The sequence below is a fragment of the Trachypithecus francoisi genome, unplaced genomic scaffold (assembly GCF_009764315.1).
Source record: "Trachypithecus francoisi isolate TF-2019V2 unplaced genomic scaffold, Tfra_2.0 Lachesis_group9, whole genome shotgun sequence".
Classification (NCBI taxonomy): domain Eukaryota; kingdom Metazoa; phylum Chordata; class Mammalia; order Primates; family Cercopithecidae; genus Trachypithecus; species Trachypithecus francoisi.
This window is the reverse complement of record NW_022681474.1, coordinates 20,967,821-20,992,434: the sequence shown is the minus strand read 5'-3', so window position 1 is coordinate 20,992,434 and position 24,614 is coordinate 20,967,821. Positions and strand designations below refer to the sequence as shown.

General features: G+C 39.9%; 1 protein-coding gene across 4 annotated transcripts in view; it reads left to right on the top strand.

The window, feature by feature from the left end:
• Positions 1-24,614, top strand: part of NSUN6 (NOP2/Sun RNA methyltransferase 6) — an 81,649-nt gene that overhangs the window by 8,512 nt on the left and 48,523 nt on the right. For all 4 annotated transcript variants that reach the window (XR_004436707.1, XM_033209436.1, XM_033209437.1 and 1 more), the window contains exons 4-6: positions 15,317-15,426; positions 16,999-17,152; positions 22,263-22,344. Coding sequence is in view for 3 of the 4 variants with exons in the window: in XM_033209436.1 (XP_033065327.1) it covers positions 15,317-15,426; positions 16,999-17,152; positions 22,263-22,344 (346 nt within the window). In the remaining variant the exon portion in view is untranslated. The remainder of the gene's footprint in view (positions 1-15,316; positions 15,427-16,998; positions 17,153-22,262; positions 22,345-24,614) is intronic.

Here is a 24,614-nt window from a genome sequence, read left to right as displayed (position 1 = left end):
CATATAGTGAAACGAAGAGATCTTAAAATGTATAGTGTGTTGAGTTTTGACAACTATATACAACTGTGCAGCCAAGACACACCCCAGTCAAGATGGAGCATTTCCATTATCCCAGAAACATCTCTTGTACTCAGCTACTCTACCAGGAAACTGCTCTTCTTATTTCTGTCATCTCTTAGTTTTGGACCAGTTAGTTGCTAGTATAATAGACCATAATCACAAATCTTTGGAGGTTACTACACTCCTTATGAGGATGCAAAATTGTACTTATTTAGGTTCAAACTTTGGACATTTCTTACTCTGTTAAATACCTCTTCTTTATTATTTAGTTTTGTTTAGTTTCTTAGAGTTCAATTAGGTTTTTCTTTATAGAAGCAAGTAAAAATTAGAGTTGTGCATAATATGAAAGTAATCACCTGTTACATCTCCTGTCCCACCTCCCACTTTTGTTTCTCTGAGCATCAAATTTGATTTTTTCTAGACCATCTCTATGCTTTTATCTGCATACTTGAATGCACATGTACAGTCATTTGTACTCATTTTTAGAAAATAGAGAAGATTATAATGTTCTGCAATTTGCTTTTGTGTTTACTTAAAAATATATAATGGATATTGTTCTATGATTATATAACACTATTTCATTCTTTTTAATGGCTGCATAAACAGTGTATTTTATCATTTAGCTCAGTTTTAATTTTTCTATCCTCCATTGATAGACATTTAGTTTTTTCCTGTTTTTCATTATTACCTGGTAATAATAATAATAAGTGTTGGAGTGGGTATTTGTGGACTTGCATAAGCATGTCTGCATAACAAAGTGTATATGACACAGAATAACCAGTTCAAAGGTCTGTGCTTATTTTAGTTGGAGACATATTAGCAGATTACTCTCTACAAAGTTTTACCAGTTAATGTTTCAGCAGTGTATGAGAGATTTTGATGCTTGCATTCTTTTTTTTTTGAGACGGAGTCTCGCTCTGTCGCCCAGGCTGGAGTGCAGTGGCCGGATCTCAGCTCACTGCAGGCTCTGCCTCCCGGGTTTATGCCATTCTCCTGCCTCAGCCTCCTGAGGAGCTAGGACTACAGGCGCCCACCACCTCGCCTGGCTAGTTTTTTGTATTTTTTTAGTAGAGATGGGGTTTCACCGGGTTAGCAGGATGGTCTCGATCTGCTGACCTCGTGATCTGCCCATCTCGGCCTCCCAAAGTGCTGGGATTACAGGCTTGAGCCACCGCGCCTGGCCAATGCTTGCATTCTTGACAATACAGGCTATTTTAGGTCTTTAAAATATTTGGATGATTTAACTTTAATTATTTTCAATACTTACTTTTATGTGGCCTTAATCATCCTTTCATTCTGTTCTTTGTAGTGATCTAGGCTACTCATCAGAACATGAGTGAATGTATAAATACAAATGGTGAGCTGTTGCAGGGAAGCCTGAAAAAATCATTTAGGATTATAAATTCACATACCTACCTTTCATTCCTAAAATGAATAAGTCAATTCCTTTTTGTTTTTTTAACTCCTGATTTTTATTAAGTATCTTTTTATTATTTATTATTTATTTATTTATTTATTTTTTTGAGTCGGAGTTTCACTGTTGTTGCCCAGGCTGGAGTGCAATGGCACGATCTCAGCTCACCACAACCTTCACCTCCCGGGTTCAAGTCTCCTGCCTCAGCCTCCTTAGTAGCTGGATTACAGGCATGTGCCACCATGCCAAGCTAATTTTATATTTTTAGTAGAGATGGGGTTTCTCCATGTTGGTCAGGCTGGTCTTGAACTCCCGACCTCAGGTGATCTGCCCGCCTCCGCCTCCCAACGTGCTGGGATTACAGGCTTCAGCCATCATGCCCAGCAAGTATCTTTTAAAAAATTTTTTTTGTTTTTATTTTTTTGAGATGTAGTCTCAGTTTGTTGCCCAGGCTAGAGTGCAGTGATGTGACCTTGGTTCACTGAAACCTCAGCCTCCCAGGTTCAGGCAATTCTCCTGCTTCAGCCTCCTGAGTATCTGTGGCTACAGGCACGTGCCACCACACCTGGCTTAATTTTTGTATTTTTAGTAGAGACTGTGTTTCGCCATATTGGCCAGGCTGGTTTCGAACTTCTGACTTCGCGATCTGCCTGCCTCACCCTCCCAAAGAGCTGGGATTACAGGCACGAGCCACTGTGCGCAGCCTATTAAGTCTCTTTAACTTTACATTATGACAAATGAGGAGGTTCCTGGAGTTAAATTTTCCCTAAAATTCCTACCAGCTAATTTGTATTTACTGTTGTTTCTCTGGTTTTTTTGGTTTTTTTTTTTTTTTTTTTTTTTTGAGGCGGAGTCTCGCTCTGCCGCCCAGGCTGGAGTGCAGTGGCGGATCTCAGCTCACTGCAAGCTCCGCCTCCCGGGTTCACGCCATTCTCCTGCCTCAGCCTCCCAAGTAGCTGGGACTACAGGCGCCCGCCATCTCGCCCGGCTAGTTTTTTGTATTTTTTAGTAGAGACGGGGTTTCACCATGTTAGCCAGGATGGTCTCGATCTGCTGACCTCGTGATCCACCCGTCTTGGCCTCCCAAAGTGCTGGGATTACAGGCTTGAGCCACCGCGCCCGGCCTGGTTTTTTTTTTGAGACAAGGTCTCGCTGTGTTGTCCAGGCTGGTCTGGAACTCCTGAGCTCAAGTGATCCACCCTCCTCAGCCTCCCAAAGCGCTAGGATTACAAGTGCCACCCATCATGCCTGGCCAGTTTTTTTTTTGTTGTTTGTTTTAACATTGTCAAGCTTTATAACATTGTTATTTCCCAAGTATCATTCACATGGATGCAGTGCTTGCTTTCAGTCCTTATGTCACAGTTTATTTCTCATTTCTTTATTAATGTCTTTGTTGGTGAGTACAGTCACTTAGCAGATCTCCCACACCCCCTGCCCTTTCCCAAAGTGTGCCTCTTATGTACTGCGTTACTTTCTTGGTTGAGAATGTCTGCCTGTTGCCTTTATGTTTATGCAACAAGTTGGCTGAGTCTGGTTGTTCCAGGCCACCTAGTATTTCCCTTAGCACTTTGTAGACATTGTTTTGATAACCTGTGGTATCAAATGTTATTGTGAAGAAATCTAAGGCCCACCAGAAACTTTTCCTCTATCTAACAGTACCTTGTCTTCTGCTTGGAGATCTGTGGAATTCTTACTTACTGAACTTTAGATATTTGGCCAGTGTAATGCTTGGTTTTGATTATTTCCTCTTAGTTCTTTCTTTTTCGTTTTTTTGTTTTGACACGGAGGCTCACTCTGTCGCCCAGGCTGAAGTGCAGTGGCACGATCTTGGCTCACAGCAACCTCTGCCTCCCGGGTTCAAGTGATTCTCTTGCCTCATGCTCCCGAGTAGTTGAGATTACAGGTGCCCGCCACCACACCCAGCTAATTTTTTGTATTTTTAGTAGAGAGGGGCTTTCCCCTTGTCAGGCAGGCTGGTCTTGAACTCATGACCTCAAGTGATCCACCCACCTAAGCCTCCCAAAGTGCCGGGATTACAGGCATGAGCTACCTCACTGGGCCAACTTTGGCCGTTTCTTATTCTTAAACATTTCTTAAACACCTCTGCTTTATTCTTTAGTTTTATTTAGTTTTCCTAAAGATAGTTCAGTTAGGTTTTTCTTTATAGAAGCAAGTGAAAACTAGAGTTGTACATAAATATGAAAGTAATCATCCATTACATCTCCTGTCCCACCTCCCAATTTTGTTTCTCTGAGCATCAAATTTGATTTTTTCTGGACTGTCTCTGTGCTTACATCTGCATACGTGAATGCACATATACTGTCATTTGTACTCATTTTTAGAAAATAGAAAAGATTATAATGTTCTGCACTTTGCTTTTGTGTTCACTTAAAAATATATAGGATATCATCTGATGATTATATAACACTTTCATTCTTTTTAATGGCTACATAAACTATATTTTATCATTTAGCTCAGTTTAAATTTTCTGTCCTCCACTGATAGACATTTAGTTTTTTCCTGTTTTTCATAATTACCAGAAGTGTTGGAGTGAATATTTGTGGACTTGCGTAAGCATGTCTGTAGAACAAATATATCATGTTATGATATGAACACAATAACCAGATATGACACAGATGTAACACAGATATGACACAGAATAGTCGGTTCAAAGGTCTGTGCTTATTTTAGTTGGAGACATATTACCAGATTACCCTCTACAAAGTTTTACCAGTTTATGTTTCAGCAGTATATGAGAGATTTTGATGCTTTCATTCATGCCAATACTGGCCATTTTAGGTCTCTAAGATACATGGATGATTTAACTTTAAATTATTTTCAATACTTAATTTTACGTGACTTTAATCATCCTTTCATTCTGTTTGTAGTGATCTAGGCAACTCATCAGAACATGAGTGAATGTATAAAATACAAATGGTGAGCTATTGCAGGGAAGCTTGAAAAAATCATTTAGGATTATAAATTCACATACCTACCTTTCACTCCTAAAAAGAAGTTGGGCGTGGTGGCTCACATCTATAATCCCAGCACTTTGGGAGGCCGAGGTGGGTGGCTCACCTGAGGTCGGGAGTTCGAGACCAGCCTGACAAACATGGTGAAACCCTGTCTCTACTAAAAATGCAAAAATTAGCTGGATGTGGTGGCGCATGCTTATAATCCCAGCTACTTGGGAGGCTGAGGAAGGAGACTCGCTTAAACCCAGGAGGCAGAGGTTGTAGTGAGCCGAGATCACGCATTGCAGTCGAGCCTTGATGACAAGACAAATAAAAAGTCAATTCCTTTTTGTTTTTTTTTTTAACTCCTGATTTTTATTAAGTATATATTTTTAAAATTATTTTTATTTTTTTGAGATGGACTCTCGGTCTGTCGCCCAGGCTAGAGTACAGTGATATGACCTTGGTTCATTGCAACCTCCGCCTCCCAGGTTCAAGCACTTCTCCTGCCTCAGCTTCCCGAGTAGCTGGGACTACAGGCGTGTGCTACCACACCCTACTAATTTTTGTATTTTTAGTAGAGATGGGGTTTCACCATATTGGCCAGGCTGGTCTCAAACTCCTGACCTTGTGATCTGCCTGCCTCTACCTCCCAAAGTGCTGGGATTACAGGCGTGAGCCACTGTGCCCGGCCCATTAAGTCTCTTTTGACTTTCCATTTTAAGAAATGAGGAGGTTCCTGGAGTTAAATTTTCCCAAAAATTCCTACCAGCTAGTTTATATTTACTGTTTTTCATTTTGTTTTGTTTTGTTTTTGAGATGGAGTCTCTGTGTTGCCCAGGCTGGTCTCGAACTGAGCTCAAGTGTTCCACCCTCGTCGGCCTCCCAAAGTGCTGGGATTACAAGCACGAGCCACCATGCCAAGCCAGTTTTTTTTTTTTTTTTTTTTTTTTAACATTGTCAGGGTTTATAACATTGTTATTTCCCAAGTATCATTCACATGGATGCAGTGCTTGCTTTCAGTCCTTATGTCACAGTTTATTTCTCATTTCTTTATCTTTATTAATATCTTTGTTGGTGAGTATAGTCACTTAGCAGATCTCCCGCACCCCCTGCCCTTTCCTGAAGTGTGCCTCTTATGTACTGTGTTACTTTCTTGCTTGAGAATGTCTGCCTGTGGCCTTTATGTTTATACAAGTTGGCTGAGTCTGATTGTTCCAGGCCACCTAGTGTTTGTTTCCCTTAGCACTTTGTAGACATTGTTTTTATAACCTGTGGTATCAAATGTTATTGTGAAGAAACCTAAGGCCCACCAAAAACTTTTCCTCTTTCTAACAGTACCTTGTCTTCTGCTTGGAGATCTGTGGAATTCTCACGTATTGAACTTCAGACATTTGGCCAGTGTAATGCTTGATTTTGATTATTTCCTCTTAGTTCTTCTTCTCCTTTTTTTTTTTTTTAAAAAAAAAACAAAAAAAAAACAGAGTCTCACTCTGTCACCCAGGCTGGAGTGCAGTGGTGGCACATCGGCTCACTGCAACCTCCGCATCCCGGGTTCAAGTGATTCTCCTGCCTCAGCCTCCCGAGTAGCTGGGATTACAGGTGCCCGCAACCATACCCGGCTGATTTTTGTATTTTTAGTAGAGACGGAGTTTCACCATGTTGGCCAGGCTGGTCTTTGAACTCCTGAACTCAGGTGATCCACCCACCTCGGCCTCCCAAAGTGCTGGGATTACATGTGTGAGCCACCACGCTCAGCCTATTTCCTCTCAGCTTTTGATGAGCTTTTCAGTTATAGGTCTTCCATTATTTCTTTGAATATTTTTCTCTTACATTTTCTGTATTCTCTGTTAACAAAGACAGCAGGACTTTGTGTGCTGCGTTTCTAGCACAGATATTCCCTGCATCAGGGATTCCCAAGACAGCCCTCAGGTTCAGTGATTGGCTAGGACTCACAGGACCTAGCATACAGTCACACTAATGGCTAAGGTTTATTACATGAAAGTATACAAAAGCAAAACCAGCAAGGGAAAAGAGGCATGGGGCGAAGTTTGGAAGAAACCAAACACAGGCTGTCTCAGTGAAGTCCCATAGGACTTGCTTAATTCTTCCAGCACCTAATTGTGACATGTGAAATAGTCACCTAGCAGAAAAGCTCATCAGAGACTTGGTGCCCATGGGTTTTATTGGGCTGGTCCCATGGGCACCCTCTGCCTAGCATGTACCAAATCCCAGACTCCCAAAAGGAAAGCAGGTGCTCCAAATAAACATGCGTTTGTACCTTTCTTGTACAGAGTTTAGGAATTGTGAGCCACTCTCATTGATCAATAGGGAAGGTTTTATGTCACCATTGGGAACTGTTTCTCATTCCAGTTTCTAGCTGCTTAGCTAGCCAAGACCCAACCTCTCAAGCAAGCCTTTCTAAGAACCGCAGTCTCAAGCCTGTTACTGTAACTTTTTTTTTTTGTTAACACATTCTTGAACTCCATTCACTGATCTTTTTCTTCTGCATTCGTTCTTTTTGTTTGTTTTTGTTTTTGAGATGGAGTGTCGCTCTGTCTCCCAGGCTGGAGTGCAGTGGCGCAAGCTCACTGCAAGCTCCGCCTTCCAGGTTCACGCCATTCTCCTGCCTCAACCTCCCTAGTAGCTTGAACTATGTGGTGCCTGCCACCAAACCGGTAAATTTTTTTGTATTTTTTTAGTAGAGACAGGGTTTCACTGTGTTAGCCAGGCTGTTCTTTGAACTCCTGAACTCAGGTGATCCACCCTCCTTGGCCTCCCAAAGTGCTGGGATTATAGGCATGAGCCACCGTGCCCAGCCCGTTCCTTCTTAAGCCTGTCTGGGTCACGGGCTCTGTTTCTAAGTGTCTGTCTTGTCAATAGTATAGGAGATACGTTTTATCTTGTCTATGCTTTGCTTTTCTTATCTGTAAAATGGGGATTCAAAATCCTATCTAGTCATGAGGATGTATTATCTCTCTCTGCTTCTAAATCTTTATTCAGAGGTTTTATTGTCCTTTATTTTCTCAGGTGCTAGTTTACTTTGCCTTTGTTCTTTTATCCCTTTTTTAAGGTTTTTCCTTTAATTGCTGTGAAAATACAGAGGTACTTGAAATATTTTTCCTTTTGTTTGGTTTACATTTTTAAAATCTACCTTCTGCCTACTAAGGCTTTTTGTGTATGTGTGTGCCACCAATGAATGCAGAATGAATTCTTTCTGCTTGTCATGCATTGAGTGGAAACAGTTACAACCTCATTTGCAGTTTTCTCAGTGATGATCCAGAATGGGGGAAACAGCATGCCTATGGGACTAGTCAGATATGTTTTCTCAGAAGTACTGCAGATCTCTGCTGGCTCATCTCTAGTGCTGGTGAGCAGAGCAGAGGCTCTCTGTGAAGGCTTCAGCTGTTACCTTTTTTTCTGGGGGGCGGGGAAGGCTTTCTTTTTTGTTTAATCTCAGCTTAGTTAAGTCAGGAGGAACAAAGTTGGTTGCTATTTCTTTTCTCTTTGTTGGGTTGCTTTTAGGCAGTTGATCCGGGTTTGCTAGAGAAAATAACAGATTGTCTGGTTATGCCATTTTTGACAATCCATTTCTTCTTTCAGACTTGTCTCCTCTGAACAGGACACTGACAAGACATTCCTAGATTCTGATTTTTTTCCACCAAGCCTATGGTCCTGCTCTTAAGTAATAAAAGTTTGATTAGGCCCCCAGGAGCCTCTCCTTTTCAGAGACTCCACACCCTGCTGAGAAACTAGGTTTGGCTCAAATTTCACTATCAGCCAATTTTTTCTCATCATCGGGATTGTAGCTGTTTGTTAGTTTTATTGCAAATGGAATTTTTTCCTCAGGTTTTTATTCTTTTTTCCCCTCTTTTCATTTCCATGGGATTTAGAAAAAGGAGTTTTCTTTCTCTGATTTGTTCGTAGAACCTCAGTATCACAGTTATTTAAAATATAAATGCATCAGTTAAAGTTTATATACAGTAAACAATTTTAAAAGTAATGCATCACTGAATTACTGGTTTCTTCAGTTTGCTTAAAATGAGATTTAAAATAAAGTTTTGGTTTCTTCAGTTTACTTAAAATGATATTTCATGTACTGGTGAAATATATTTTAATTTCTGGAGGAAGATTTTTGTCTGGTAAATTAGTTACTTTAGGAGATAACTGAATGCCAGACTTCTCTTGATACAGGAGCCTTTAAAACATCTCAACCAGCATTTTCTAAAGTCTACATTTGGATCAGTAGAAGTTTTTAGGCCAAAAATCAATTTGTAATTTTAACGAATTTCTGTATTCTCTCAATTAATGCTCCTCCCTTTTTGATAAAAGTCTCAAAATAGTTAGAATGCCAGAAAATTAATTTTCTTTTTTTCTTTCACAATTGAATACGTAATTCAGCAGCATGAATCTCTTGAAATCCAAATGAGACTGGATTCGTCTTATCTTTTAACCTTCTTGATTTCCATCTTTTTTTCCCCCCACCCAGGAGGGAGTCTTGCTCTTGTTGCCCAGGCTAGAGTGCAGTGGCATGATCCCCCCTCACTGCAACCTCCACGTCTGTGTTCAAGCGATTATCCTGCCTCAGCCTCCTGAGTAGCTGGAATTACAGGTGCCTGCCACCACACTGAGCTAATTTTTGTATTTTTAGTAGAGACAGGGTTTGACCATGTTGGCCAGGCTGGTCTCGAACTCCTGACCTCAGGTAGTCCGCCTACCTCGGCCTCCTAAAGTGCTGGGATTACAGGTGTGATCCACTGTGCCCTGCTGATTTCCATCTTTTGTAGTTGCCGTGTAACTTATGTCAGTACTGTCTTAGATTGTTTCTCATGGTTCTGGAGGCTGGAAATCCAAGACAGGTGCCAGTATGCTTGGGTTCTGGTGAGGGCCCTCTTCTGGAATGCAGATAGCTGACTTCTCATTGTATTCTCACATGCCAGAAAGAAAGTGGGTAGCTCTTGGGTCTCTTATAAAGGCACTGATCCCATTTATGAGCATTCTACTCTCATAACTAATTATCCCCCCAACACATCTCCAAATACCATCACATTGAATTCGGGTTTCTGCATGTGAATTTTGGGGACACAAACATTCCATCCATAACAAGCACTTTAAAAAAAAAAATATATATATATATATGGTTATTACAATAGAATATTGAAAAAATGCTGTTGCACAGAATCTACTGATTGAGTAAAGGTGGCAGTCCTCCTGCACTGCAAGGAAGTATTTGGCATATGCAGCAATATCATGTGTTATTTCAGTTTCATCCATCACCTTCCATTTGGTGTAGGGTTGTTAGTATGTGTAGGGTTGTGAATGTGTGCAGTTAAAATACCAAATTGATAAAAATATATGCCTTTAGATTCCTTAACAGGACATTCCCATAATCTGTGTTTAATTCCTTAGCTACTTCATTTTTTAGCTTTTCTAATACTTTTAATCTAGGTGTATTTATACTTGTTTTCTCCAACCTGTATTACTAAACTATTAGAATGTCATCTTTAATGTTGTTGATGCACTCTATTTGGAAACATTTCAATAAAAATCAAGCTTTTAGCATGTTTTATGGCCCTACACCAACTTTTACATTTCCTCTTTTATTTTTTCTCGTGAAAACTCCCTTTTAGCAAAGCTGACTTAAATATTGATACTTTCGTGTGACATACTATGTTTTTATATTGTCAGTCCTGGTGACGGTGGATCCCCAAGACCACTCCTTGGTTCTGTGATTCTCTAAGAGGACTTAGGGAATTCAGCACATAATTGTACTTACCGCTATGATTTGTTGCAGTGAAAGAATATGAAGCACAATCAGCAAAGGGAAAACCAAACACAAGCTTCCAGAGTCCTTTTCCGGTGGAGCCACACAGGACTCCCACAGGAAATCCCCCCAGTGATGAGTTGTGACCAGATAGACTCACTGCCAAGATTCCTATTCAGGGCTCATCATGTAGATTCCCACTGCCTGGTACATACCCAAATTCCAGATTTTCAGAAGGAAAGCTGGTATTTACCATAAATCATAGTTTGTCCAGTAATTCAGGCACAGTGAGCCACTCTTACCAATTAATAAGGAACCCTGCTGAAATCTCAGTTCCCAGAGGTCAGTCAAGGGCCAGCCTTATAAGCAGGCTTTTCAAAGATAGCAGATCAGGCCTACTCTGTTAACTCTTTTTCTCCACAGTTCTCTGTTCCAGAATTCATCTTTTCCCCTCCATGTTATTTTCATAAAATCTAACACCACAGATTTCACTTTCACAAAACATGTTTTTGAATTTGTGCTATATGTGAGATGTGTTGGTGTTACAAATATGAATGAGACGTAGTTCTGTAGTCTTAAGTCGGGAGACTTTGGTACAAGTCAAAGTGTTATGATAGCCACAGTAGAAGTATAAATTAAATGCCACTGGAGCATAGAATAGGAAGGAGTGAGTACAAAGAAATTGTTAAATATTTTCTCCAAGCAGGTGTTATTTCATCTGAGCCTTGAAGGTGAGGAGAAATTAGGCTGAAGGGCTGTTAAGGTGGGCAAGGTTATGCTAGGCAGAGAGAAGACCTGAGGAAAGACATGAATGCATGAAAATATGGTGGCTCCTGATAAAAGTGATCAGGTTTGGCTATTCGTTTTCAGAGTTGAGGGATGGGTGAAAGATGAAACTGAAGAAGTTGGGAGAGGCAGGTATGAAGTATGCATAATTTTTTTTTACTAAGGAATTTTTTTTTTCATAGACTTTAGAAGCTACAGAATTTTTATTTTCGGGCGCAGTGGCTCATGCCTGTAATCCCAGCACTTTGGGAGGCTAAGGCGGTGGATAAGGAGGTCAGGAGGTCGAGACCATCCTGGCTAACATGGTGAAACCCATCTCTACTAAAAACACAAAAAGTTAGCCAGGTGTGGTGGCGGGCGCCTGTAATCCCTGCTGCTCAGGAGGCTGAGGTAGAAGAATGGTGTGAACCTGGGAGGTGGAGTTTGCAGCTAGCCGAGATGGTGCCACTGCACTCCAGCCTGGGCAACAGCACAAGATCCTGTCTCAAAAAAAAAAAAAAAAGAATTTTTATTAGTAATGATTACATGTGTATTTTAGAAATATAAGAGTGGTCATAGTCTTCCAAACTGCTTAGAGATCATGACCCATTAGTAACTTGTGAAATCAATTTAATGTTTTCAATGAATATTGTAAAAAATAAATGGGATGTTTTATAATATATTGCATTGCACATAGTAAAAATATTTAATGAAATGTTGTAAGTGTGTGATACCACACACAGACATGTATGTATAGCTTCTTATATCAAGTTCTCAAATGATGTAAGAACTTGAAATAAGTTCTTTTATCAGGTGTGTTTCTTATATCAACTTACAGTTAAAAGTTTCAGAAATTTTTTCGAAAGATGAATTGCAAACCTGGAGAAAAGTTGGGAAGGTATTTCAGAGTCTTTTAGCTTCAATCATATGTATGGTGAATTAGATAACATGAAAATATTTTCGCTACATACACCTAGGAGTGCTAAGTAAAAAAGAACATACTAGGCCACAAAATGATGTAGTTGAGTGATTAAAAATGTAGTTGATATATTAGAGGTTAGGAATGCAGAATAATTGAACAGCAAGCATGTGAGAACAGCAAGCATGTGAGCTAATATTGGGGGGTTGGAGGTATAGGAAAGGAGGTAGTCTGTCTTCTAAATTTAGGCTCTTTGGTTTAAACAACAGAGTGTTAATAGTAAGGATGAGAAATACACAGTAGTCAGTACAAGACAGTAATGAAAAGTAGGTCTTTCTTGCCTTAGGATATAGGTTGGAGAAAAACGTGTTACTGAGAATACACAGCCGTAAGTTCCCTCCCTCATAAAGGTCTGGAATGCAAATTGCTGCAACCTAAATTGTCTTGGAACTTGCAAACTGGGAAATTAACTATTTGGTCCCAAGCCAATTCCTGGGTGCTTGGCAAAAACCAAGTGACATCACTCTGGAGCAGCACTCATTCAGTCTAAGCCAAACACTTCGCATTGTTAAAAGCTACACTAGGAATCAAACCATGGTGAGTAAGAATCAGCATATATAATAAGCTGCAGGATTAGATTTCCCTCAGAACTTTTAACAAATAGACCTCTCTGGCAGAGACTATAAAAATAGTTTTCTTCCAAGATCAGATGAGATCGGGCATTTTCAGAGTGGTACGGCCGTAGACAAAACAGTTTTCTTAAAATGATTAAAAATGAAAGAATAAAACATAATAGACCCTAAGGATAAAAAGGTAGAATTGAAAACAAATTTCTGGAAATAAAAATATCATCATTAAAATTAAAAACTCATACAATGAATTAAACAGTAGATTAGACCCAACTGATTAGAGAATTTTTGGATTAGGAGATGACCCTTAGGAAATTATCTAGAATACAGCAGAGAGAAATTAAAAATATGAAAGTGAAATTGAGTCATGAAAAGAGCACTTTATATTTCCTTTTTTTTTTTTTTTTTTTGAGACAGAGTTTTGTTCTTGTTGCCCAGGCTGGAGTACAGTGGCACCATCTTGACTCACTGCAACCTGCGCCTCCTGAGTTCAAGTGATTCTCCTGCCTCAGCCTCCCAAGTAGCTGGGATTACAGGCAGGCACCACCATGCCTGGCTAATTTTGTGTTTTTAGTAGAGACGGTTTCTCCATGTTGGTCACGCTGGTCTAGAACTCCCAACCTCAGGTGATCCACCTGCCTCTGCCTCCAAAAGTGCTGGGATTACAGGCGTGAGCCACTACACTACACCTGACCAGCACTTTATATTTTTAATGAGTCTCAGGTATAGAGAACAGGAATAATGGGGGAAAGACAATAATCACAAAGGTAATGACTTTGAATTTCTATTGTTGATGATAAATTTAATAAGTGTGAGCTTGAAGCCAAAAGTAAAAGTAGATTTATATCTACATACTTCAGAGTGAAACTGCAGAACACCAAAGACATAGAGAAGATCTGAAACCAACAGTAAAAGGCAGGAAGCCATTTCAGTAATCACAAAGAGATATGTGTCTGACATCAGGAGATAGGCCCACAAGACCTATCAGAACTAGACGATAGCATGATTTCTAAATCAATCAATGTCAAGGCTTAGGAGGGCTTTAAGATGATGCTGAGTGTCTTAGTTTATTTTGTGCTGCTATAACAATACCTGAGACTGGGTAATTTATAAAGAACAGACATTTATTTTTTATAGTGTTGGAGGATGGGAAGTCCAAGATCGAGGCATTTACATCTGGTGAGGGCTTTCTTGCTGCATCCGTACATGGTAGAGGGCACCAGGGCAAGAGAGAGCGAACTCACTGTTGCAAGCCCTTTTTATTGTAGCATTAATTCATTCATGAGGGCAGAGCCCTCATGACCTAAACTGTTCCCAAAGGCCTCACATTCCAACACGGTTGCACTAGGGATTAAGTTTCCAGCACATGAATATTGGGGACACATCCAGACCGTAACACTGAAGCATCTAATTGGGTTATCTGGGCAGATAATGATGTTTCATTCAAGATTGGAAACAGGATGAAAAGATTTGGGATCCTGCTAAGGAGTGGAAGAATGGATGAGGGAAAACTAACATTGTTTAGGACTTGCTGAGTTTGAAGTAACTGTGAGACATCTCTATATAGCTGTCCACAGGTAATTAGAAATATCAACTAAGAGTCTAGGCCAGGCGTGGTGGCTTACGCTTATAATCCCAGCACTTTTGGAGGCTGAGGCTGGTCGATAACCTGAGGTCAAAAGTTCGAGACCAGCCTGGGCAACATGGTGAAACCCTGTCTCTACTAAAAATACAAGTTAGCCAGGTGTGGTGGCGGGCACCTGTAATCCCAGTTACTCAGGAGGTTGAGGCACGAGAATCGCTTGAATCCAGATGGCAGAAGTTACAGCAAGCCAATATTGCGCCACTGCACTCCAGCCTGGGTGACAGAGCAAGACTTGGCCTCAAAAAAAAAAAAAAAAAAAAAAATCTAGAAAGACTAAACATTAGAATTGGTGGATTGTTTTTGTGAGTGATTATTGAAAGCATGAGATTGCCAAGGGATAGAATGCAAGGTGAGCAGAGATGGTCGCATGTTTTGGAAGCCGGTGGAGAGGGCCTCTAAGAAGTAGGCAGAGAATGAGCAATGAGAATGTTTGGGAGGGAACAGGAAGGAGTACGTATAAAGCTGAAAAATTAATAAGATTTGATGATTTGGCGATCATGGAATAGAAGACGGGATGCACTTAATTCCCCTAGCAATGAGTTGTGACAACCATCCAAGGAAGCTTATTAGAGACTCAGTGTTAAGGATTTTTATTTAGGGCTGATCACATTCGGTCCCTGATCTTTGAAACCCTGAATGTTAGAAGTAATACAGATTTTAGTGGTCTAAAAAATGAATAGAATGTGAGAAATTGGAAAAGACTCAAAAAGGTGGGGCAGCAAAGGAAGGGAAAAATACTTGTCTTCTTTTCCTGTCTTGTTTAAATTATTCATAATTTACCATGCAACAATTTACCACTTTAGAAATGTTTTTGTAATTCCTTGTGTATTTTTCTATTTTAGTCTTTGAAGACAGAGAAAGTCTATTTTTCTTCTAATGCTATGAGAAACAGTAATGCTTGTTAAATGATTAAGCAATTTCTGGTGCCACTGTATTGCCTTCCCCCAGATGGACCTCTTGATTTTTCCTTCCTCTCAAGTGTCCATCTCTGTGTTGCTGTTTTTTTCCTGTTTCCTCTTTATGTATGCCTCTTTTTTCAGCTTTTTCTTATGTATTCAGGACAATTAAGACTAAAGAGGCTATTCGCGTTCAGATAGAACACGGGAAAAATTGGTAGGCATTGGAGGTATGTTTACTATTAAACTTCTTGTGTCTTACATTTCTAGGAAGAATATTAAAAAACAGCAGTGTGAAGCCATTGTTGGAGCCCAGTGTGGCAATGCAGTTTTAAGAGGAGCCCATGTCTATGCCCCAGGAATTGTGTCAGCATCAAAGTGTAAGTATCATGTTTAGATTTGTCTTTAAGGTTCTCTAAAATTTATGTGCATTTTCAAATGGAAAATTTATTGATTTGTCACTAAGATGTATTCCAAATTTACCTTGGTCAGATATTTTTCCAGCTTTGCATTTAGGGTTTTATCCGATGAGGACTAACTAGTCATCATATGAGGTTTTCTGATAGTTTTTTTTTTTTTTCCTTCCAAATAAGGATATATTTGATGACGGTTATTTTAGTGGATCATTACTGATGAATAGAGAGTACATCAGTGAACTTCTGTTTTGTTTTCTTGACTGCATTGCCTTGAAACCTCAGAAAGCTGTCGTATCATTAGTGAGAGAACATCCAGAACCTGGAATCTGAACATTGGGATGAAACTTAGTATTCTTAATGTATTCACACAGTTGGCGACCTACCTGTATTGCATATGCTTAGTAAGTTAGTCACTGTGGTTCAGTGGTACCTTATTGGACTTGAAATCAAGAAACATTTGCTTTGATCTGTAGAAAAGTTATTCAGTATCTGGGCCTCAGTTATGGTGTCCTTGAAATGAATGATTTGATCTGTATCAGAATTGGGCCAACTACTCCCTGCTGGCCAAATCTGGCCTATGTCTGTTTGTCTGTGGCCCATAAGCTAAGAATGGTTTTTTCATTTTTAAAATGCTGTGAAAAGATACATATATAAAGAAGAATATGCCACAGAGACCTTATGTGGCTACAAAGCCTAAAATACTTATTTGCCCTTTACAGGAAAAGTGTATTGACATCTGATCTACATTATTTTAACAGTTTTCTTAGCTCTAGCTAATAGGCTGTTCACTACTGTTGTCAGGTAATAGGCCAAATAAATTTATGATAGATTAGCTTTAAAAATGGTTTTTGGAAGTGGAATATAATTTCCCATCATAAATACCACTGGGAGTTGTTATAGAAGATATTGAAATGCCTACAAAAACTGGATTTAATCAGCCATATAAAGCAACTCTGTACACTGTATACCATAAAAGGTATTGTAAGTGTATACACACACATATATGTGTGCATACGTATGTGTATATATATATGAATGGCTTTATATGCTCATCATTAAAGTCTCTGCCTTAATTGTGCTGTCACAGCAAAATAGCAAAGAAATACAAACAGGGTTATGGGATTTAGAAATATTTCTTTGAAAGATTTTAGGGTACATATTTGAAGAATCCTTTTGAAGGAAACTTAGAACTTTGAGGTTTGAGTTGAGATGTCAAGATTTATAAGAAATCTTTTAAGGCTTGGGGGAAATAACTTGGCTCAGCTACAGATTTCCAGTTGAGGGCAGGATGTTTTGAAGCTGTTCTATTTCTTTGTTTTCACTGAAAAAGATTCTTCAGTGAGTTTTATTGTTAGGGAATATTTTAAAGTAAACGTCAGATTTTCTATTAAAGATTATATTGAGATAATGAGCCAGTCTGAACTGCTTCATGCCCACTATTGATGCCCCTAGAGATCGCCAGTCTAGCTCAAAGAATGTTCACGATTCTTCTGCCAAAGTATAATTCAATGTAATATGATTTTCTTCTTTCTCTAGTTATGAAAGCTGGAGATGTTATTTCTGTATACTCTGATATTAAAGGAGAATGTAAGAAAGGAGCCAGAGAATTTGATGGAACAAAAGTATTTCTTGGAAATGGGATTTCTGAACTAAGCCGCAAGGAAATCTTCAATGGATTACCTGAACTGAAGTATGTCATCAGGTGTTTTAGGGAAATCAGCATCCTTTTTGTGGGTCAATGAAAATTACAAATAATGTAAAATGTATCTAGTTGCATTATATGAGGTTTTTTTTTTTTTTTTTTTTTTTTGAGGCGGAGTCTCGCTCTGTCGCCCGGACTGGAGTGCAGTGGCCGGATCTCAGCTCACTGCAAGCTCCGCCTCCCGGGTTTACGCCTTTCTCCTGCCTCAGCCTCCCGAGTAGCTGGGACTACAGGCGCCCGCCACCTCGCCCGGCTAGTTTTTTTGTGTGTGTTTTTAGTAGAGACGGGGTTTCACCGTGTTAGTCAGGATGGTCTCGATCTCCTGACCTCGTGATCCGCCCGTCTCGGCCTCCCAAAGTGCTGGGATTACAGGCTTGAGCCACCGCGCCCGGCCGAGGTTTTTTTTTTGCTATAAATCCAACTGGAAAAAAATTGTTTAACCCATATTTCCATGACTTTTGATCAAAAAGGGTAACTGATCAGATTAAAGAGCCTCATTAGGCAACCAGTTACATTTTAATTGTCAAATGATTTTACTTGTCCTTCTGAATTTTATTTTTTTTGAAATATTTTCATCTTTAAAAAACAGTGCTCATTTTGATGGAGAATGAATTCGATGATCTATCCAGATCATTTTTTTGTTTTTTTGTTTTTGAGACGGAGTCTTGCTCTGTCATCTAGGCTGGAGTACAATGGCGTGATCTTGGCTCACTGCAAGCTCTGCCTCCCAGGTTCACACCATTCTTCTGCCTCAGCCTCCCGAGTAGATGAGACTACAGGTGCCTGCCACCATGCCCGGCTAATTTTTTGTATTTTTAGTAGAGACGGGGTTTCACCATGTTAGCCAGGATGGTCTTGATCTCCTGACCTCGTGATCTGCTCACCTCGACCTCCCAAAGTGCTGAGATTACAGGCGTGAGGCACTGCGCCCGTCCTATCCAGATCATTTTTAACATTCTTGTCAAAAAAAGTTTGATTTTAATATAAATTAAACATACTTTTTAATTAAAAATAAATTTTACCAGAAACCTAGCACTCACATTTGTGGTTAAAAATGCATGTTTAGGCTTGTTCAAACTAAATTAAAACACAGTCTGTTGTAAATCATTTCTTATTGCTAGTGGCCCTAAATAAATTGGTGGAAAGTCCAGGCTCTTATTTTACTTAATTTTTTCAGGCTGTTTGAGTTCAGTGGACAGCTCCATTACTCCAAAGTTCATGGCTGACATAGACATGCTGAAAGCTGTGAATTTCTCCATTTACATTTGGACAGTATCCCTGATTGGTAGAACAGTTGTTCATGTTGCAACAGTTTGGGTTTGTAGTTGAAATTCATTCGTTCTTCTGAAGAAGTTGACTGTTGGATTCCCTAGATCTAGGTAGCAGCACTTTCCAAATGACCAAGAACAAAGATTTTATTCTCCTTAGAAGGCTTCATGAATATAAAGATTATGCATATATCTGCTATGTTTATCTTTGGACCTGTAATATGTAATTGATATTTTGACTGCCTCCATTAGTTCATTGTTAATGCTATACTCTTCATTCTCTTAGGTTATTTGATGTGGTTCCAGTTACTGTGTTGAATAACGTTTTCTGAACAATGTTGTGAATAATTTTTTTGTTAGTGGAAGTTAGGAGGCAAACAACTTTCAGCCAACTTTTGGCCGGGCGCGGTGGCTCACTTCTGTAATTCCAGCACTTTGAGAGGCCAAGGTGGGCGGATCACTTGAGGTCAGGAGTTCAAGACCCGCCTGGCCGACACGGTGAAACCCCCGTCTCTACTAAAAATACAAAAATAAGCTAGGTGTGGTGGTAGGCGCCTGTAATCTCAGCTACTCAGGAGGCTGAGGCAGGAGAATTGCTTGAACCCGGGAGGTTGCAGTGAGCCCGAGACTGTACCACTGCACTCCAGTCTGGGTGACACAGCGAGACTTCAGAATGTCAAAAAAGGAAAAAAAAAATCAATGTTTAAACTCAGTGTATTCAGTTACACTTTTGGAAGTTTTGTCTCTTCCTGTGTGAGAAGCAGGCTGCTATAATAGAAATGCTACATGTACACCTTGTTTCTTATTTATGTTCCTTAAAAAATTTTAAACCAACACAACTAATGGTACAATTGTTTTTCAGTTAGTGAATTTGAGCCTTTTGCTTTCTTGAATTCCAGGTAGGTTGAATCATTCATAGATTCATGGAGGCAGGTTAATTTACTAACAGATTGCATTAATATATGCAATCTTGTACTTTGCATTATTATATGGAGATATGTGGCTACAGAAATACTTTTTAAAGAAACATGCAGTCTCATACCTGAATAATAATTGGCTTAAATTATTCTTTATTATGTTATTTTGAGTTCATTAATTTATAGCACTCACTTGTTCTGGTAGGCATGTTCAGAAGGAGATAGTCGAAGAGCACCAGAACCTAACGTGGCAGTTAGGAACTGAGTAGGACGACAGGCATGAACATTTTCAAGTTTCAGTATTTTTAGAGGACTAGAGTCCTGCAAGTCAGAAAGTCATTTAAATTATGGAGTGATCAGACTCTGGAATTCAAGATATTCAATAATAGTTGCAGATTCTGGGTGTTGATCAAGGTAAGAGTACCAGATGTCACAACAAAGGACTGACTTGCTTTGATTTTTCTTTTAGAGACAGGATCTTGCTCTGTCACTAAGGCTGGAGTGGTGCGATCAAAGCTCACTGTAACGTTGAATTCCTGAGCTCAAGTGATCCTCCTACTTCACCCTCCGAGTAGCTAGTTCTATAGGCACATGACACCATGATCAGCTGATAATTTATTTTTTTGTAGATATGGGGGTCTTGCTCTGTTACCCAGTCTGGTCTTGAACTTCTGGTCTCAAGCAGTCCTCCCACCTTGGCCTCCCAAAGTGCTAGGATTACAGGGAGGAGATGCCACACCCAGCCAGGACTGGCTTTCAAATGTGAATCAGTGACATTTCAGAAGCTTCGTTTGTATATTTTCTGCTCAAGGGCAGGGACCATTTGCCTTGGAAGTGAATACAGTGGTTTGATTTGTTCCTGACTGGAGCAGTGACTGAGTTTTAACCTCTGATTAAAAGTGCACATTCATGGATTTCAAGTGGTAAACAAATGAGTAAGGTGGTAAAGGGGTGGGAAGAGGAGGAAAAGGAGTCAGCATTTATTATATGCTAAAGGCTGTTAGAACTGAGGGAGCCAGGCATAGTGGCTCATACCCGTTATCCCAGGAGCTCCGGAAGCTGTGGCAGGAGGATTGCTTGAGGCTAGGAGTTTGATGCCAGTCTGGGCAACATAGTGAGACTCTGTACACACAGACACACACACGCACACAACATAGTGAGACTTTGTCCACACACATGCACACAGACACACACACTTACCTGGCGTGGTGGTGTGTGCCTGTAGTCCCAGCTACTGGGGAGGCTAAGGTGGGAGGATCACTTGAACTCAGTAGTCAGAGGCTGCAGCAAGCTATGACTGTGCCACTGCGCTCCAGCCTGGGTGAGAGAGTGAGACCTTGTGTCTAAAAATAAATAAACAAACAACAAAACCAAGGGGAGTTTATAATCATACCACTGCAGTAATAGTCCACAGATATCTACTGACGTTATTTTACTGTAAAGACCAACATAAACTTATCCTGCCAACATTAGAGTACACACCGTCAGTGTAGATGCATCTCTGCCAAGATCAACTCATAAGCTGTTCCATAAGCTAGCTGTGAACTTGTCTACTATACTGCTTCTAAGACTTTTATCTTTGCTCATCCTAATGGGTCTCTTTGATTGTACCCTAAAACCAGGTTTAAGTCATGATTTTTAAAAACCATTTTATAAAAATTGTATTTATTTGGGTGCTCTGTCGCCCAGGCTGCAGTGCAGTGGCAGAATCATAACTAACGGCAGCCTCCAACTCCTGGGCTCAACGGATCCCTCCGCTTCAGTCTCCCAAGTACCGGGACTACAGGTACACTCCGCCATGCCTTGGTCATTTTTTAAATTTTGTGTAGAGATGTTGCCCAGGCTGGTGTCAAACTTCTGACCTCGAGTGATCCTCCTGTGCCAGTCTCTCAAAGTGCTGGGATTACAGGCATGAGCCACTGTGTCGGCCTAAATCCTGATTTTTATACTTCCCTTTTAATTAGACTGTGCTTTTTTCTGTGCCGTCCTAATCCCCGGAACACTCTTTGAATTTCTCCTTTTGCTTGCTCTCTCTGGTTTGGCCTGACACACAAGGCCAGGCTTGGCTTTGTCTGACAGGATTTGGGTGTTCTTTCTCTGCTTCAATAGCCTCTGACAACATCTCTGAGATTGTGATGTTTGTCTTGATGAGTCACTCTCCACCAAGCCATTCTGAGTCCTGGCCTTTCCTGTTCTGATCAGTTCCCCTGCCACTTCTAAAATGGGACAAAGGTGGAAAAGGTTATCCTTGGGATTGTGTCAGTACCGGGCAATTATTCTATAAAGAGCTGACAGGAAGTAGTAAAGAATGAGGTAGTGTTTGCTTTTTAGTCTGTTCAAATGTCTGCAGACACTCATTTGTGCTTAAATGGAAAATTTATGTTACTTTTTCCTTTTTAGTTTTGATGGCTTCCTATTCTGCGGGTAAAAATTCAAAAACAATTAACAGGACTACTTTATGTATTTTGTTGTTGAATAAAAGAGTTTTTTATTTTTTTATTTTTTTGAGACAGAGTTTCACTCTTGTCGCCCAGACTGGAGTGCAATGGTGTGATCTTGGCTCCCTGCAACCTTTGCCTCCCAGGTTCACGTGATTCTCCTGTCTCAGCCTCCCAAGTAGCTGGGATTACAGGCACCCACCACCACGCTTGGCGAATTTTTTGTAGTTTTAGTAGAAACAGGGTTTGTGCATGTTGGTCGGGCTGGTCTTGAACTCCTGACCTCAAGTGATCCTCCCGCCTCTGCCTTCCAAAGTGCTGGGATTACAGGCTTGAGCCACCGCACCCGGCCAAAAGAGTTCTTTAAAAGACAGAGCATCTTATGTTTGACAGGCTATTTGAGAATGTTTCTGGAAACATAGTTTGTATAGACCATGGAATTTATACAACTAATGTTAGATTTCCTATTTTTCAGAGGCATGGGCATAAGAATGACAGAACCAGTATATCTCAGCCCTTCATTTGACAATGTACTGCCCCGTTACTTATTTTTACAAGTAAGTATGTATAAAGGTAACATATTTAGTGACATTGAAACATACATCAGTGAATTATTTGAAATCTAGGATTTTTTAAAATTTAAAATTTTTTTTGGAGTCTGCTTATATACACTGACCTACCTTTGGTTAAGCAGTAAGAAAAAACTTTACAAGCATTCTTCTTCCTTTTCTTTTTCTCTGTTGATTTTTAAACTATTTTTTCTTTCTTTGCCCAAAGGTGATTTAATAACTGATTAAATTTACTGCTTTCCATCTCAAAATATTAATCCCTGAATATTGCATGCATTTGATATACATGTTTGGTGTTCCATTAGTAAATCATTTGATTTGTTATAGTCTATTGGTTAGGTAGTGTTATAACTCACAATATAAGATGAAGATAACTGAAAGACCAGATCTGTTAGGGCTCTTGTCCTATGTCACACTACTGGTAATTGGTGGTATCTGAATCCAAACCTTAAGTCCAAATGTCGTGTGCTGCCCCACCTTCTCTGTCCAGTAATTATTATTATTATTATTTTGAGACAGGCTCTCACTCAGTTGTCTAGGCTGGAGTACAGTGGTACAGTCATAGCTCACTGTAAGCTCGAACTCCTGGGCTCAAGCAATCTTCCTGCCTAGCCTCGCAAATAGTTGGGACCACACGTGTGCACTACTATGCCCCACTGATTTGTTTGATGTTTTTGTAGAGATGGGGTCTCACTTTGTGGCCCAGGCTGGTTTCAAACTCCTGGCCTCAAGTGATCCTCCTGCCTTGGCCTCCCAAAGTGTTGGAATTGTAGGTGTGAGCCACCATACCTGGCCTTTGCCCAATATTTAGCCAACAGACATTTTATGAATTCAGAGATTATTTCTGGTGTGAACAAACAGAAGAACAGATGTTTATTATCTAATTGCACATTGGTGATGTTCTAACACATTAGAATATATAATCATATAATTATACAAGATTATATATAATTGTTTATGAATCATTTTGGGGATTTTTGTTTGCTAATTTTAGTTTCAGTGGAGTTTTTTCATGGTTGTTTATTATATAATTCATTTCAAACACTTGTTTTCATTTGGCAACGTAGCCCTGAGTCATTGCTAGTGGTACCTGCACTCCTTCAAGTTAGTAATGTTTAATGCAATGTTAGTTTTCTGTGTGGTTTGACAGTACCTGCTCATCTCATAGTTTAAAGTGTGTGGGGTTTTTTTTTGTTTTGTTTTTTTGCTTTTGTTTTGTTTTGTTTTTTTTGTTTTGAGACAGAATCTTACTCTGTCACCCGGGTTGGAGTGCAGTGGCATAATCTTGGCTCACTGCAGCCTCAACCTCCCAGGCTCAGGTGATCCTCCCACCTCAGTCTCCTGGGTAGCTGGGACTACAGCATGCACCACCACAGCTAGCTAATTTTTTGTATTTTTAGTTGAAATGGGGTTTTGCCATATTGTCCAGGCTGGTCTTGACTTCCTGGGCTCAAGTGGTCATCTCGATTTGGCCTTCCGAAATTCTGGGATTACAGGCATGAGCCACTGTGCCTGGTCATTATTTAGTTTTGACTTTATAAAAAGAAATCTAGTATAGTGCAAATTTTCTTTTTACATTTTTTTGCTATCTGTAGCAGCACTCTTTCACCTTGAAATCAGTTTAATGATGACTTTATGAAATATTGTGAGTCATTTTGTGATTCATACTGTCCAGACTACCATAGAGCCATATTCTTTGTCACCTAATAGCAAGGGACATAAGAATTTCCTTCCAGAATAAAACTTTTGTGTCTGAGGGCAGAGTTTAACTTTTTGTCATTTCTTTAGTGAAAGCTGTTTTATTTTATGTAGTCTATTTTGATGGCCAGTTTCTGATGGCCAGTGAAACTTATAAGGGATACTAATGGTAATCGCAGCTAACACTGACTGAGTGCTTCTTGTGGTCCATGTACTGAGCTGAGTGTTTTACATGTATTTTTTCATTTACTTCTTACAAACCATCAGTTTCATAGAGAAGGAAATAGAGGCTTAGAAAATTAAAGTGCGTGGTAGGCATTAGTAGTTTTTTGGTGATTAAAGGAGTGGTTTGCTGTGTGCTGCATAGGTAGAAATTTGCCGAGTCAAATTTGAATCCAGGTCTTTCTGATTTCAAGCCTGTATTCTTGGCCCCATGCCAGTGCTCTAGAGGTAACCCGTGGAAGATTTGCGTCTGAATCACCTGCAGGGCCTTTTGAAAATGCAGATCTTGGGTCCTAAGTTAGATTTACTGAGTTCCAAGTTCCGGGGGTGAGGGCTTT